This window comes from Periophthalmus magnuspinnatus, chromosome 19, assembly GCF_009829125.3.
Source record: "Periophthalmus magnuspinnatus isolate fPerMag1 chromosome 19, fPerMag1.2.pri, whole genome shotgun sequence".
NCBI classification, from domain to species: Eukaryota; Metazoa; Chordata; class Actinopteri; order Gobiiformes; family Gobiidae; genus Periophthalmus; species Periophthalmus magnuspinnatus.
In genome coordinates this window covers 10,622,396-10,639,853 of record NC_047144.1, presented here as the reverse complement: position 1 = coordinate 10,639,853, position 17,458 = coordinate 10,622,396, and the positions used below count along the sequence as shown (strand labels likewise).

The window sequence follows — 17,458 nt, the reverse complement described above, 5'->3', positions numbered from 1 at the left end:
ACACCACACACTTAACATATTAAACCTTTCAGTCCTTTTTGGTTACTGTTTAGCTATGCATAGGCTTGTCTTGTCTGAAGGAAGCTTATGTACTGCACTGTTTTGTTTCCCTGAAACTAGTGGACCTATAAATGTGTTACTTGGTCTAGATTAAAACGTAAACGTGTAACTTGCCAATGTAAACATGTTTTTCGCAGTCAAATAAATCCGTGTCCACTAGATGGAGACAAAGCCCCATTGAATAAGCACAGACTGAACCGTTGCTGAAAATATGTTGTATGTTGAGAGCGGCCCAATTTAAAAATGTCAAATAAACAAGGAAAGAAACACCAACAAAAGTGTGGGAATGATTTCAGTGTTTGAAGTTGGGAAAAAGTGGTGATACAAGTTCAGTCAAGTAGCCTACAGTTGAAGTAAATATATAATAGGCATAAACAAAATGTGTTAGACTACTAATTAGCACAAGCTACTAGGTTACTAGAAGATCCAACACTTTGGTTAAATTTAATTTAAAGACATCCAGACTTATTCTTACACATGGGCCAAGCATAAACTGTGGGATAAGGCCTAGACCTGCTGCAAAATCAAACAGAAATGTTCTATAACATCATTCAATTTTGCAGCAAACTGTTGGGGCGGGGCTACCTGGCGCACCTGATTGACAAGCCCCGCCCACTGACGGCGGGAAGCGGTTTACTCCGCCGAAAATGTTGCTGGAGTTTTGTAGTAGCGTCCAGATTCGTGTGTGACGATCACAAATTGCGAGAGTGTGGGATTAGAGGACGATGCGTGACAGCTGAGCCCCGCGTGACGACACTTATTTCTCAGGTACGTGTCTACATTTCCCTTTGAAGAAAATAAGCCTCTATCGCTGCGGAACAGGTGCGAGGAGGGAAGGCAGAGGTGTGTGGGCACTTTACTGCGGGAGAATCAGGGGAATCCAAGTTCAGCAGTCCCATTCATGTGTTAGGGATTCATATAGGACTGTGTAAAAGTTGTTAGACTGTAGTCATTGAAAGGAGCTCCATGACAAATGTTAGTCTTTGGCTGTTTTAATTCTATCTAGCTGAATTACTCATCAATTAATCATCGTAAACATTTCAGACAAACTGTAGTCTGCCCAGTGACTAAACGGAATCTTTGGCTTTTCCACTTCTAATTATTGTGGTTATTTGTTGCAGCACTAAGGGAAGGTGAAGGGGAAGGGAAGGCTCTTTGTATTTGCCATTGTCCATAAGAGATGATGTAATTCACCTGCCGCTGCTGTGGAGATGAGTGTAACAGATACTACAGTCTACATATTCAGAAATGTTTATATGAGGGAGAGAGAAAGAAAGAAATGGATGGAGGATGGAAGAGAGAGACAGAGACAGAGGGTGGGGGAAATGGTGGGAGAGTGAGCTACCTCCAAGTCTGATCAAAGAGCTACTGTCTGGTCTTCTTATCTTACCTGCTGCATGATTTGCATAGTAATAACAAACAGAAACCTCATGGCGCTACTGAAATGAAACCGTAAATAAACCATAAACTGCATAATAGTTAGTCAAAATTGAAGGCTTCATTTAACAATACTTAATGAAAACTTGCATTTGACCCATCCTTCAATCGGTGCATCAATGAGCTAGTTTTGTTGCTATGACCACCTGACATAAAATACAAACTACACTCAAAAGACACCACCTTGACTGTAAATCAAACCATTTTAGATTATTTTCCCAGATTTATGAAATACTGTTGCATCATTTTGTACTTGGTAGTCCACTTCTGTAGACTTTTCACTTCTAAGGTTACTTTATTTTTTTGTATTAATGTGAGAGTCCAAGTAGCCGGTATTAGAGGATTATTAGAAAGTATTAGTATTAGTATTGGAAAGTAAACAGAAGTAGAAATACTAATAGCTAGTCACATAACAACAGACACCATGATGCAATAGCAGTTATTTTGAAGTCGTCCTACTGTTTAAGACCTGGAAGGATTTTGTTATTTGAAAGTACTATAGCAGTAATGGCAGAACTTCCTCCAGTTCTACTAAAATATGTGTATTTCTGTAACTGCAACATCCGCAGTGCTCCATCTCTGAGCAGCCAGAGTTCATTTATCAATGTTTACAGCGGGGTGCAGATTGGCCGTTGATTCCGGTTTCCTGTTTATAAATTACTTTTACGAGTGAGTTTGGAGCAAATGATTTAAAGCTTATTTTAAAGTCCACAAATCTATGATGAAGGTTTTATAGACACGAGAATGAGGTGACGAGGGTTGATGCGCAAATAAAGTTGTTTTACTGTATTGTAGCTCGCAACTGTTCCAGAGGCAGAAATCCACACTTTTCAGATTATTTCCTGAGTATAAATCGACACTTGGAATATATTTTAACCACACCCTGCAGCTGTTTTTAAAGTTTATTGTTGTTTTTGATTTTGTGCTTTGTCTATGTTGACTAAGAACCTATGACTCAGCCTTTCTGTTTATTTTGTACTATTGTCTGATAATTTGCAGCTATTAATAATGTTTTTTAAGAGCCTTGTTTTTACGTCACGCATCTGTCACACAAATAGGACGAGGATTCCTATTCATTGTGGAATTTTCATGTTCTCCTTGTGTCTGTGTAGGTACTTGCTATAATAATTTAGTCCTCATTCTTATTTGATGACTTGGCTACAGTAAATTGCATTAGAATACTGTAAAGACGATGGATTGACTTCGCTTTAGTAATGTGCCAGAGCTGCTTTAAGGTTTTGTAAAGGCTCTCTTACTATTACAGGTAATTGCTAGTAGTAAAAACCTCTTATCTGTCATCATTTGTATTATGCAAAAGTATTATGTCATTTCAATAACCTTTTGCACACATTTCCTGCCACTTAATACAAAAAGAAAAACCTATGAGTAAGTTATGTTGTTTTAAATGTTATATAATGCTCTTTGTAATTAGTTCTCTTGGATCTCTTGTGAATAACAGTTCTTTCTGAGGTAACTCGTACTAGTCTGCGTTGTTTCACTCAGATTTTGGACATCGCCTTGACCCCACTCCTGCGTTGCTGACATGATGGAGGTAGCAGGCCCGTGGACTGAGGTTTTCGAAGGCTCGGATAGAAACGGCTCCCCAGAAGAAGAATCTTTTTTGAGAGGCTCCACCCTGACCCTGGCTCCTCTGGTCTCTGAATCTGCCTCAGTGCGACGCTCACAGCCCATCCTCATCTCTGGAAACAGGTACTACAGTGCAGCAGGCCACTAGCACAGGGGGGAGAAGAGGGGAAATGAACTCATGTAATGTACAATCTTAACCTCTTGCTTAGGTATAATTAGGCCTGCACAATTAATCAAATTTTAATTAAGCTGAGATTTAATGCCAATGATCTGCATGGGTCCTTTTTAATTAAAAGGTTTATAGCCAATCCTCTGTAAGTATAAGCATGAGCTGTGGAGTGGAGTTTGGGCTTGGCTGAATGTCTGTCTTTAAGTTTATGAAATTAATATTAAAGCCACTTTGATTTGTTTTTAATAGGAAAAACTAAAATGAAAACCATGAAAAATATTGTATTTTTTGTCATATAGTTATAAGTAAACAAAAACTGATTTGTTGACACTGCCAAAAAAAAAAAAAAAAAAAAAACTTGTTTAAGAAATACAATTGTTTGGAAAGTTACTCGAATAATTTAACTACAGTAATTATGACCTGTTACTACAACACATCTTGGCGACAAACACAACGCTGAAAGTATTTGTCACCGGGTGAGGATTAGATTACTCCACTTAGAGCGGACGTGAGTCAATAGAACCGGGAGCTTGGAGCTGTTGACTTAACGGTGACTCAAACTAAGTCATAAATCACGTCATTTAGTGTGTAAAGAAATGACTGGCTTCTTAGAAATACTTAGACAATGAGGCTGCTATCTTTTATTTGTATTCAAACAGGGATTGTACAGAGGAGTAGGAGGCAGAAATAGACTGGGGCGGGTGGATGGTTTCGTTTCCTTGTTTTGCTGAGTTGTAGTAGTCTGTTTTTTTGACCTTTGCTGATAAATAGTTAAGACGAGCCTTTTTATGACTTGGCCTTGACACGTAAACACTCATAGTAGTTGTAAAGCTACCTTCGTAAACAAGTATAATTACAGGAAGTCACATCAAAATGAAACTTGGAGTAGTGTTGTCATGATACTAAAATGTCAATCTTGATTTCAATAACAAAAAGGCTCAGTGTCAATTTCGATAACACAGTGATGATTAAAAAAATCTTTGATATACAGCTGAATGTAATTTTCAATCCAAAATATGTTTCTTTTTAATATTACAGTGTGATCTTATACTGATTCTAAAGATAAATGAACTAAAACTTAAACTATTCAGGAAAGTTCATCTTTGTCTTTTAATATATATTTTTTCACTATCAATAGGTGCTTAAATGAGTATCCAGTTTCTATTCGTATAAATTATTATCTGGGTATTGATTTTATTGACAACCCTAAGTAAGTGATGTGTTGATGTGAATATTGTAGCTTAAGTAAAGATTTGACTTCTTTTATGATTGTTATCTTAATGAGATTCTGTATCTCATAAAATTATCTTATATAATGCATGCACACGTTATACTTTTACTGTCAGCCTGTACAGTAAATGTATAGTTCATCCACTGAACCTTTCACATTTTAACAATAGTATATCAATAATTCACTTATAGTAGTGATAGCTGTTGGATCTCTCTGTGGTTCTCGATGTCCATCACATCAACATTGGGATGATAGTATCTTGTTCTGTTGTTTACATACACGGTGCATTCAACACTTTGTTTTTCCACAGAACTCGAGGTGTAGAGGCCTTTTCTTCTTCAGTTCCTTCAATACCCAACCCTTTTCCAGAGCTGTGCAGCCCATCAAAATCAGCTGTCATCAGCTCCCTGCCGCCCTCCGCAGGCAACAAACACGTGAGTACAAAACATTTGTGCCGAGTAGTGACATTTCTCTCATCACTGAATTTAACAAATGAAGAAAACACATATTCTAATATAATACCATATGTGTTAAGTCCCATGCATGCAATTTTTAAATCAGTCAGACTTTCTCAGGTCTAACAATACATTTTCAAAACAACAAAACAGTAAGCACACTCTCATCTGATAGACAAATACACATTTTCTTATCTATATCTATACAATATTCCTGTTCAAAAGTCATGCAGCAGCACCAAAGCACCCCAGGTTGACTTTTTTAATTGCATGTTTACTCTGGTAGTATCTGTGCGTAGAAGGAAGGCCAACATAATCATGACAAACCTGCTTTTCTGTCCATTACCAAAATAACCTACCTGTGTTTACTAAAGCAGAACAATAATGAAACTGAAAAGTAAACAGCTACACAGGTGAAATGAGACAAGTTTACTAGGATTTTGCCATGGATTTGATTTAAACTGCATTTGTTTTGTAAGTAGTTATATCCAGCCTTAAATGAGTAGCTGTGTAGGTTGAAATACTTATAAAACTAAAAACTGCACAAAACATGTTAAAATTCAATTCACTTTCGGATATGTAATGGAAATGATTGTCCAGCACATAATAATAAAATTGAAAAACTAATTGCCATTAAAGATTATAAAATTCTAATTGAGTTGGTCACGCATTTGTTGTTTTCAGATTTTATAAATGTTTGTCTCTTTGGGTCAGAAAGTACTGTGTTGTATCTATTTAAATCTCACTGTATAATGTCAAAAGAAATGCTGAAAATCCACAACCTTTTAAGAATTGATGTACATTATTTCAACAGCAAAATAAAGTTTAAAAAAAAAATTGATTTGACCTGTCCCAATCTCAACACATAGGACTGAGAATATTATGTCAATGTATACTGTGGCTGTAGTGGGCAATGTGGTTGAAATGTCCTGCCCGGTTTTCTGTATAATTCCTCAGTCGTCCAGGTAGGATCCATAGCAAAAGAAAAATCAATTCTGTCAACTGGACAAAAATTCACCCAAGTGGCTTTCTCAGTTCAGAAGTTGAGGTCGAACTAAAGCAGCAACTTGGATGAGCAGAGAAACGTCTTCACTCTAAAACCTTCGTCCAGCTGACAGAATTAGATTTTCTTTCGCTATTGCGGCTTCTATATCTTTTTATATGCTCTAGCCGTACGTTTTCATCTCTCAAAGCTGCTACTCTTCAGCTGCTGTCACATCACCACACAAAACACGGCCTCCCAAAATCACGATGTATTTATTCTGTCAGTCAAACAACATTGTCAGCCCACATCAGTAGATTTTGCATGTCTAGTTTCACACCCCTTGTCATGTCATTTTGAGACCTTCCATTAGGTCCAATTACGGTAAACATATTCTCATTTTCCGTCTATATTTGGGACTTTGCCACTCATTACAGGTCTCACTCACCAGACCAGTCTCGTCACGTTGACTGACAGGTTTCGGGTTAGACTGGTTTGTTTCTGGTTTTTGTTTTCTGTGTTTGGTTGAAACAAATGCAGCGTCACACGTGAAAAAAACTCCCTCACCTTTGTTACCTGCACCTATTTTACCTCTGTAGTGACTGGAATGACCTCCAAAGCTAGTATACTATTCCAAGTACAGTACTGGAATCAAATTTAGTCTACAAGAAGAAGTGAAATGATGTACTAACGTAAAACAACGCGCCTTTTGAGAGCGTAGACCTCAGCAAAGGCATTGCACCAGTTTGAGTTTTCACATTAATCCAGCGTGCCAATTAGCGCTGTGCAATTAATTAAATTCTGATTCAGATTAGAGATTCAGTCATCTCTAATCGTTAATGATAAGCTTGGGTCAGACCTCTCCTCTGTCACTTTGAGGTTTTTTTTTTTTTTTAATAGCCCAGTCCTACTGCCCATTGTACTTTGTAAATTAATTATTATCATTATATCTCTGGCTGATTTGTCATCGCACAGAATCACTTTAAACATTCCTTCGCCAGAAACATTAATTATATTCATAGTCTATTAACTAGGCCTGTCACGATCATTAATATATGGACTTATCGTTTGCACTACTGGGAAATTTTGGTTATTTTTGGGCTGGATGATAAGATTTAAGCCGTAAAAGTTTGAGTTAATAACTTCTATGACTCATTACAGATAAGGTTTATGGTTTTTTAACAATATTGTAGATTTAGAATAGTTTTTGTGGTTGTGTTACTGCGTCAGGGGCAGTAATTACTTTAATATTATCGTTTATCGTCTATATTTACTTCAGCGATATATCAAACTTCAAAATATGTTATCGTGACAGGCTTAACTGTTAACCTGATTGTTTACATTATGATATATATTATAACACAATGTATGCTTTGCCCGTAATACTCACAAAAAACCCACAATTGTGTAATTTTTAAGTTTGACATATTAGTTCGTTACTTGGCAGCTCTTATGTTTGTAAACTGTTGCCAAGCATTTTATGTCAGTTAAGATGGATGACGAGATAAAAACTCAAAAACATCTTAGGTGCCAGGTTGACATTTGAGATTGTGTTGTAACTGTGCCAGGGCGTTTTTAACATGTTAAATACAGCATTCTGTCTGCCACTGCAATACTCGTGACAGATTTTTGGCCAAAGGCTTTGGCTCCTCTCCCAGACCTACAGTATGTGCATCGATGCAAGGCCAAAACAGCAGAGTTTAAGAGTATGTCGCGTGGTACGACTCGGTTTATGATTTATGTAAATATTGTTGTTCTTGTGTGTAATTTTCTGTCATAACAACCAAATATTATGGTTGATAATATGTAAATTTACAAGTAATTACCTAACATGTAGACTCATACAAACTTAATAGACTGTGTAATCGGAACAAGCACTAATAAGAAATACAGTAGGCTTTTCAATTTTTATGTGCTGGACAGGGTTACATTGCACTCGTCTCTTTTTTGGTTTTTACTCATGACCATAAAAAATGTACTTATAAAACTGGACTATTGTAACTTTATATAATACATTTCTTGAGACGTTTCCATCCAGTATTGAGGTCTTTTTTGCTTTTCATCAAGTTTGAGCACAAACCTGAACTATGAAGGGTATATTTCAAATGTCTTGACAAGATAATCTGTGTACACTTCACCTGTCACTGTTCAAATGTTACATCTGAACCTTTGTCTTCCATAGCTGATAAAGGTGTACGGCGAGGACAGCCACAGCCGGTCTGTGTGGGTCAGTCCTGAGGCCACAGCCCGAGATGTGTGTCACATGTTGGTTCAGACGGCCCACTGCAGTGACCAGGAGAACTGGGCTCTCCTGGAGGTGCACCCTGCTCTGGGCCTAGGTACGACCTGTCACCATAATTATTATATCAATTAATCGTTCAATATATAAAAGTTGAAACTATATTTTTGGGGCTCATTATTTATCGGATGTACATTTGGTGGTAGTGGGGAACCTTTTGTTAGTTCTTGTGGTATGGTCTGAGCTGTAGAGGGTCGAATGAGTAATGTCCTTGCTTGATTGCAGATACTGATACTAAGTGTGTACCTTACCATTTTTAAAAATTGCGGCTCATGTTTTTTTTTTAACAATAATATATTTGTTTAGTTACTAGGGTAATTGTTTGTCTGTGATATGGAACAGTTTCAATATTCTAGTTTATGGTGATATTTTTATATAGCAATATATCATACTTCAGGTATTGTGACTGGCCTAGGATTAGGTAAGACCTGTGAGAACCTGTGAGGCTGTAGACTGCTGCTGACTGAAAAGGGAGGACAGCTTCATACTGACACTTATATCTGCTCCCCACAGAGAGGTGCCTGGAGGATCATGAGGCCGTGTGGAAGGTCCAGTCCACATGGTCCCTAAAAGCCGACACAAGGCTGGTGTTTCGCAAAAACTACGCAAAATATGAGTTCTTCAGGAAACCAACGGTAGGTTTTAACACCATTAAATAAACTAATAGCATTTAGTGTAAGTACAATGAATCTCTGTGGTATCAAGAAAATAGTTTTAGTATAAATAGTATAAAACGTGCACAATGTTTTGAAACCTAGTGTAACATAAAAAGTAAATGACTAAACTATTGGTTAAATTGCGCGTGGTTACTGGAAAAGTAACCAATATCATTAAGCAGATATAGTAAAAATACTACTGGTGCAGTGCCCACCCATAAGCACCGGTAAAATCATTTCATTTGTACACTTTTTCCCATTACTAGACAGATAACCTAAACATAAAGTTTATTTCCCTCTTATCTGATCACTGCACACTGTTACTATAGATGCTGTAGAGGTGTTTTGATATGCATTGAGCCGTGTGCCTGTACAAGCCTGCTCTCTAATTTGTGCCTTTAGATTTTATTATTGCATTGACTCATCCATCATCAGGATCATGTTAAAGTGACAGTTGGCAGTGAATCCTCCCACTCACATGCAGCCCTCTGTATGTTCTGCCCACACAGCCTCCATCAGGAAGAGCCAGAGTAAATGAATGCCCTAAAGCCTAATCCTGATCAGAAAATGATGAAATAATTGGCAAGCAGGTTCTTGCACAAAACTGCTCCAGGTTTTTGCAAATCAGCAGTTTTCCCGAGAACTAACTACTTTGTTAATTTTCCAGCTCTTCTTCCCTGAATCTATGATCTCGGACAGTGCGGATGTGGGCAAAGGCTTGACGTCATCCGAGCTCATTCAGGTAAAATATGACCTTTTAACAACGATCAATAAGGCGGCCAAAACAATGAAAGGATGCAGGGAGATGAGAGATGCTGAAGTTCAAGAACCAGTGGTTTATTGTGCAAAATCTGGTGTGTTGTTAAAGTTGCTCTAACCTTTTTGGTGGAGGGTTATCTATCTCCTTGTCTCCATGTTAGTGCTTTGCTTCAAATGTTCCACAGTAAGGGATTCAACTTATCTATCCCTATGGAGACGAGCAGGTAACACCACCAGCTCAGACTGATAGGGAGATGCACTTGTAATGCATGTTAAGCGCTGCACTGTGGTCATTATTCATTTACACTACACTTGACTGCAGCCACAACTGTTCTGGGGTAGAATGACAGAAGTAAGGCTGCCAATCTGTGCCATGGGGTCAGCATCACACTCATACTAGCCAAGGTGGGGAAAGTGTCTTGCCTAAGCACACAGCAACAGTCTGAGCTGAAACTGAGCCTCTCACTTTCCGGTTATAAAACAAAGCATTTCTCGACATGTTACATTGACCACCTGTGTTACAAAACATTTTTCTATATAACTCACAGAATCTCCTAAAGTCTGGTACGTGTCCTGAAATCCAAGGCTATCTTCAGTCCAAAGAGCCCAGTCGAAAGTCCTGGAAAAAGGTTTACTACTTCTTGCGACGCTCCGGCCTCTACTGCTCCTCCAAGGGCTCCTCCAAGGTCAGTGCCACTGCAAGTTGAACAATTACAGATAAACACGCGAAACCTGTGTGCAAACCGCGCTGCAATGTTAGTTTAGTGAAATGGGAAAGACATGTACCTTTTCATCGTGCAAACAGATCCATGCTCTTGCGGTTTATTTGGTTGTGACTTGATCTTTATCTTGGAGTGACATTTTCAAAGAGCATAGAATCAAGATAGGACTGTGTTTATAAAACTGTGGTACACGTGATACTTCTTGTACTCAGGGTATTCTGGCATTTTGGACTAAAATTCATGTATGCTTTTATAATACATGACATTGAGTCTTTTACATGTTTAGAACTGGTTTATAATATTTTTTAATGATCATTTTAGGCAGTATTTAGTGCAGATATAGGTCTACTGGAGTCCTTCGGTACAGTTTTTTAATGAGAATGTGGGTGACTTGGTGTTAAGCCAAATATTTATCAAATTGTTAAACATAAATTTTACTTTTGTTTTTTCAGGAGCCAAGACACCTGCAGTATGTGGCTAATTTGGAAGATTTGAATGTTTACACTGTGGTCAATAGCAGAAAACTGTACGGCGCTCCAACCGATTTCACATTCTGTATCAAGGTAACACGTCCTACTGGCTTTAAAGGTCCACTATGTGACTTTTCTACTCGAGGGTCCGCTTATCTCCATGGAGGTGTTGTTCTGTTGCCTTGAACACGTTCTACAGTAATGGCATTATCATGGACACAAGCAGGTGGCACATCCAGGCCAAGTTACAGGTCAATTTACAAGTTTATTTTTGAGCAATAAAAACTATGACTGGATAAATGCAGAATTTCAGGCAAAGCAACAACATTTCCATAGAGAAAAGCAGGTTGAAATGTTACATAGTGTACCTTTTAAGAGGATTAGAGAAAAAATGTCCACAGACTAGACTTTCACACCCAGTCATATTACTCAAGGTATTTTGCGCATACTAATACTACACTATCACTACTCTTGCATTCACGCTATACTTCTCACGGCTGTTACTATGTCAATATTGGTGATCTAAAATGCCAGAGCTTCGAGGCAGTGGAAATATCATAATTCCCTCTGTATTCTGTGTGTGTGCTCCTGCAGCCTTTGAAAACCCCAGTTCGTGCTCAGGACCTGAAATTCTTGTGTGCGGACAGCGAACAAACACGGACTTGCTGGACATCATCCTTCAGACTTTTCAAGGTCTCACAATGTTTAAATGAGCCATTGTGTAAAATAAAGTGATCAGGTTTAATATTATGATCATTTAAGATGAAGCCCCAGGTACATCAAACTGATATATTTGCAGGAACATATTTTGATGGAAATGTGTCAATAGATAAATGACTCAATCTAAGCACAGACAGCTACAAGATTACAAACAACATTGGCCAATCTTTGCTTTACATAATGAGCAGGTTTGCCACATTACATTTTTTTTTTATACTTTTAATGAGATCTTCCACTGTATACTGAAAACACAGCACAAGAAAAGCTGCAGTTTTTGAGTTGCTTGTGCACTTATATCTAGAAACGTTTCCAGCTATAAACAAACTTTACATGCACAGGCCACAACAAACCAATAGGGGGCTCCAAGTCTCCATGTTCAGGCTATTCAAAAGTGACCGTTATTTGTGAATTCCTGCCACTGCTCAATCTAATTTTAAGCTTATTTGTGAAATATTTGTCAGTTAAAAAGATATATATTATAATCCCTTCGTTGTAGTTTGCCACTTACTAATTACTTCCTCATAGCTATAACCTGCCCAACACCAATCCAGCACAATTTGATCCTTGACAAACTAAAGTCCTGCTGCCTGGTGGTCATAATGTTATGCCTGAACGCTCTAATGAAGTTATAGTAATACAATTGTTGTTAATCATTTTTGGCAAATGAAACAGGATGCAGACTTCTAGTAACTGTTCATTTTGTCTTTCTATGTGTGATCAGCACGGCAAACAGCTCCAGTGTAACTACCAGTTATCCAAATTGGCACCGCAAAGGCGAGAAGCAGCCAAACCTTTCACAGACACAAAAGTGAGTTCATCTGCATACAACATAGGAGATGTTTGCATGATATTTTGCCCATGTTACATTTAGTGTTATTATCATTTCAGTCAAGGTCAGAGGCGAGTCTGGTGGCGATGGACTTTTCAGGGAAGGCTGGAGGACGGGTTATCCAGAACCCAACAGAGGCCCGCAGCGCAGAGCGGGAGGAGGGCCAAGCCTGGAGGGTGAGGAGAGGGAGGAGAGGGAGGAGAGGGAGGAGAGGGAGGAGAGGGAGGAGAGGGAGGAGAGGGAGGAGAGGCAGGAGAGGCAGGAGAGGCAGGAGAGGCAGGAGAGGCAGGAGAGGCAGGAGAGGCAGGAGAGGCAGGAGAGGCAGGCGAGGGAGGCGAGGCAGAAAAGAGAGAGAAGAGGGACTTTGGGTGTGTGCCAGTAAAACATGTCCCAAATGGTGTTCCAGCTTGGATCATTTTTTTCCTTTTTTATGTCAGTTCTTGCTTGTAGTTTTGGTATTAGTACTTCAAGTCCCTGGTGATGGTGAATAGTCCTTTCGAGTCTTTTGATTGCCATGTCCCGTTTTCATTAACTTTTGAACTGTAGAAGTTATAGATCACAGTCCTGATTACAATCTTAGGAAAGATTTCCAACTGGTTTAGACCTGCATTAATCCAGGTTTAATGTTGATGTTTCAGTTTTTGCTAATAAGTCTGTTAAGGGTGGACTGTCTTAAGTTTCTGATGGAAGGTGCGTCATCTGCTTGTCTCTGTGGAGGTGTTATTTGCTTGCGGAGAATGTTCCACAGTATGACATTTAAACTTGTCTATCTCTGTGGAGACAAGCAAGTGACACATCCAGACTGTGTAGAAGCAACCCCAGTTATATTGCTCAAAAATATTTTGAAAAACCTGCACTAAAAGTTTAATCAATGGCATCAAGCAGGTGCAAGTGGTAAACCCTTATCAGAAAAAGTTACATAGTGTACCTTTAATTAACTTAAATGGTCCTTGCAGTGGGTACTAAACCACAACTCTAAAATGACAAAACGGGTCAGTATACGAAACATTTCAAATCTTTTGCTGTGGCTTCAGCAGAAGAGAACATTAGTATCATTCTCGACCGTTTGATGGCCAGTATTCAGTTTGTATAAAATACAGCTTGTTAAGACATTTCACCCTGAACTATAGGTCATAAATGTGCACAACTGTCTCTTTTTGGTGGCAGCTGGAGACTCAATTCTCAGTGGTGGACTCAGATTGGGGAGTGAGGAGAGCTGGAGGGGGCTATAAAAGAGATAGATGAGAGGAAAGAGGGAGACTGTAATCAGGCGTGTCCAGACTGCAGTCTAGCTTAGAGGGCATAGTTATATAAATTTATACAGGGACATTGGGAGAGAGGAGTAGGGCACAAGAAGCTGGTGACTGAAAATGTCCTACTACTGCTACTGCAACTAGTAAAACAGGCTCAAACGGTATAATATATATTCATACAGTATGGTATTATAATATTTTATATTTTAGAAGAAAATGCATTTGTACAAAATGTTAGTATTGTGATTACAACAGCAGAAAATGTGTAAAATGTTTATTATGAGCAAATACCACTTTTAATAATAATGGGCTGCCTAGTTCCACCACAATAATAGTACTACCAGTACTACTACTACTAGTTATGTAGCATTGACTACTACTTTACTATTCATGGGTTTCAGGATAATTAAAATCTAAAACAGTTGTCATAGCAATTATGTATTGAAAATAAATCTTTTGAATGGTCAGTCCTCAAATGTCACATTACACTACATAAACTGAAACCCATGAACTGCCCATGTTCAGCTTTTACTACCTCAATTCTATTAGAAGGGACAGTATTAGAAGCAATTGTACTAAGAACTATAGTTAAAGTTGTAATGGTGGTGTAAGTGGTAATCCTACAAGTATAGATTTGTCTATCCTACTTCTTCTTCATGTATTTTCACTGCTTTTATTCCATGAGTATGATTATCACTAATACTTCACTTTGAGGCCCATAGCTGTAGTACTTTTTGACCTTTGGTATTTGTGCTTGCCTCTGGACAGAGGAGAGAAGCTCTGAGGTGCAGTTTGCCGAACCTGAACTCTGGCCCCAGACCTTCATGTAAGTTCACTTTAAAGTTCACAGTCACTAGTCTTTTTTTTGGTGGAAAATGTCATCTTCGAGTTTGACCTCTGCTTTTTCTATTCACAGCAATCCACAAAACGCAGCCCTGGTTTCATGGCGGAGTGTCCAGGACTGAAGCCCAGAGACTCATAGAGAGACAAGGGCTGGTGGATGGGTAAGTTCTACACTAGGGGATTTAATTAATTTGTCTCCATGGAGACAAGCAGGTGACATCACCAGGCCAAGATATAGATCTGTCAGATCTGTGGAGAGGCAAGCCCCCTTACATCAAGAATACATGTTTTCCAAGGTACTTTTAGACTAGAAACCTCTATTTGAATACGTTCTGGATAAAAAAGTTTAATGCCAAACTGTGAACATCTCCCTGGATACATTTTGTGCTGCTACATAGTGCACAACAATACACTGGAAAACTGTGAGCCAGCTTGCCTCTCCACAGATCTAATTATACATTTTCTGTCAAAACATTATCAATTACCAGGATTTTTCACACTTGTATTTGACACTTCTCTATACCTTTTTGTGCAGAACAAAGATTCTTTCTCTGCAGTATCGTCATGATTTACCTTGTTACCATGCAACAGACATAGATTCTTACCGTATCTTGGCTCATGGTGCAGCTGATGTAATTACGTTTAATGATAGTGTGTCTCTAGTGCGTTGCATGTATTTTAGTCCATAAACTGTGCCTTCTGTGCCTTATAGGATGTTCCTTATTCGTGACAGCCAGCAGCACGCCCAATGCTTTGTCCTCTCGCTCTGTTACAAGCTCAAGACTAAACACTACCTGGTTATTCCTGTAAGTTCTCTTTCATTTATATGGATCAGGGATGTATTGTGCAGTATATAGAGGTGGGCAAACAAGTATACCCTTCACACAGGTTTACAAAGATATTAGTATTTTTTGTGCACTACTTAAGCCTAAACCAAGACATTTTCCTGTCACATTTTACAACAGTTCTGACAGATTGCAAGATTAGCTTTAGATTATTGTCATAGTGATAGCAACAAAAACATATTCATTGCCATTCATATCTTGCAACTCTTTGTGTATCTAAAAAGTATGTCACATAATCTCACTAGATGTCCATCCAAGTCATTTGAATTAAGGATTGTGACCTCTTAAGATTATTAAAAGAAAACCTAAACCTGACTGCTAAGCTTTCGAATGTCAGTTCAACCCGTCTTCAAATTTAAGGAGAACTGTTGATAATGTCTTATTTTTGGTTACTGTGAATAGTCTCGCAAACGCAGGTGGTTTTCAGTTGAGATGATGAAGATAACAGTAATTGCATTATGTTAAATACGAGAAAAAAAATCAATATAACTAAAAATGCAATATATTAGCTGCAACGCATACTGTATAATTCGTTTTTAGTTATCCAAAGCAATTATAACTATGAACTAACTGCCTGTATAACCTGTTCTTTTATATTATATCATTTATTTTTGGTCTTTATTTACCACCTTTATCAGCAAATCTCAAGTTTTCTATCCGTTTAATTTTCCAGTTTGTAATTTTTTAAACATTAGCAGGAGCACGTGTTACTTTTAACGCTGTCCCACAGGTGTAATTATTTTTAGAACTATCCGATCTGATCCCTTAAATTTAATCACACTCTCAGTAAGAATCTCCAATTTTGCTACCTTTGGGTTTGCCTGCTGTCTTAAGACTCATTACACAAAGCCAACATAATAACTTGTATCTCTGTCGTAGTGCGAAGAAGAAGGCAGGAAGTACTACACTATGGACGATGGTGTCACCCTTTTCATCGACCTCCTGCAGCTCGTCGAGTTTCACCAAATCAACAAAGGCACCCTCCCAGTGTGCCTCAAACACCCCTGTGTCTGTGTTCTCTGACCCCACCCCTGTCCCGGGTCGGTATGCAGAACTCTAGAGATAAATACATGGACCAATTTGAATGAATCACGCCCACCCAAGTGCAGTTACTTCACAGCCACTTGAAAATGAAATTACTTGTCACCGCAATATTTAGCTCTTCATAGACACGAACGTGAAGCATTGTGGGTGTACAGGTTTTGTTTTGGAAGATGTGTAGAAAAACATAATTGCCATAGAAATTCAAAACTTTCAAATTGGTTGTTCAAACTCTAAAATGCTGTCCTCAAATAATCCTTCAGTTTTATTGAGTACTGGTCTCAAAGGAAAAAGTATTCACTGCACACATGGTTGTTTACACACACTGGCTTTAATGTTTAAAACTATAATCTTTGAAAATATCCTCATAAATTCAGGGCACATTGCTTTGTCTGAACACCCTCATTACTCATTTTAATTACTTTCCACTAACTGCAGCTTGACTCTAGTTAGTTTTTTATTATTTTTTTAATTGCCCTGAAAAGTTGCATTCTCCATAGACTGCTTAATTAGCCACATGAGACGAGACAGAGTTTTGGAACAAATGACTATCTTAGATTTTTTTTTTTTTTGTCCCAAATCAATCCATTAGGTGACATTATTCCAGTGGCCACGAGAGGGCGCTGTGCAGTGATTCAATGCAAGGAAATAAGTTTACATCTTGTCTTGGGGACCTTTTTTCAGTGGTACTGTTTTTTTGTTGTAATCAAAAAGCCCCAGTGTGCAATCATGTAGCAAAAATATTTTACTGTTTTTTTTTTTTTGTTTTTTTTTTTTTTTTGTATCTTTTTAGTTTTTTGATATATTTTTTTTTTTTATATACACAGCCAAAGCACTCTCCCAACGCATTTTTGCACAAATGTTGTTTTGAAATGGGAAATGGATTAACTGTTGGGGATAAGTGTATTTTAATCACAGTTTTATATGTTGAATAAATATTTTCGCATTGTATTTTTTTATTAAAAGAATTCAACACAAAAACTATGTGAATGGATTACACAAGTACAATGATCCTTTCTAAAGCTGAAGTAGACCTGTCCCTTAAATGTTCAAAGAGTAATGCATGTGAGGTGCTGTAATTGTACTTAAAGTGTACTACA

At 38.1% G+C, this 17,458-nt stretch overlaps 1 protein-coding gene across 1 annotated transcript; it reads left to right on the top strand.

The window, feature by feature from the left end:
* The first annotated feature begins 688 nt into the window (after window positions 1-688).
* On the top strand, window positions 689-16,364 carry grb7 (growth factor receptor bound protein 7). Its single transcript, XM_033984981.2, has 15 exons — window positions 689-828; window positions 3,001-3,207; window positions 4,795-4,918; window positions 8,104-8,260; window positions 8,734-8,855; window positions 9,544-9,618; window positions 10,184-10,321; window positions 10,810-10,920; window positions 11,422-11,520; window positions 12,269-12,355; window positions 12,436-12,552; window positions 14,398-14,455; window positions 14,546-14,633; window positions 15,185-15,278; window positions 16,197-16,364. The coding sequence occupies exons 2-15, from the start codon at window positions 3,041-3,043 to the stop codon at window positions 16,338-16,340; spliced, it is 1,581 nt and encodes a 526-aa protein (XP_033840872.1). The 5' UTR covers window positions 689-828; window positions 3,001-3,040; the 3' UTR covers window positions 16,341-16,364.
* The last annotated feature ends 1,094 nt before the right edge of the window (window positions 16,365-17,458 follow it).

Bases quoted from the DNA above. Each gene is read 5' to 3' on its own strand.
- grb7 (XM_033984981.2), top strand. From the start codon at position 3,041: ATGATGGAGGTAGCAGGCCCGTGGACTGAGGTTTTCGAAGGCTCGGAT. The intron at 8,261-8,733 runs GTACGACCTGTC...TGCTCCCCACAG, and splicing joins GCACCCTGCTCTGGGCCTAG to AGAGGTGCCTGGAGGATCAT. The intron at 9,619-10,183 runs GTAAAATATGAC...TATAACTCACAG, and splicing joins CGTCATCCGAGCTCATTCAG to AATCTCCTAAAGTCTGGTAC.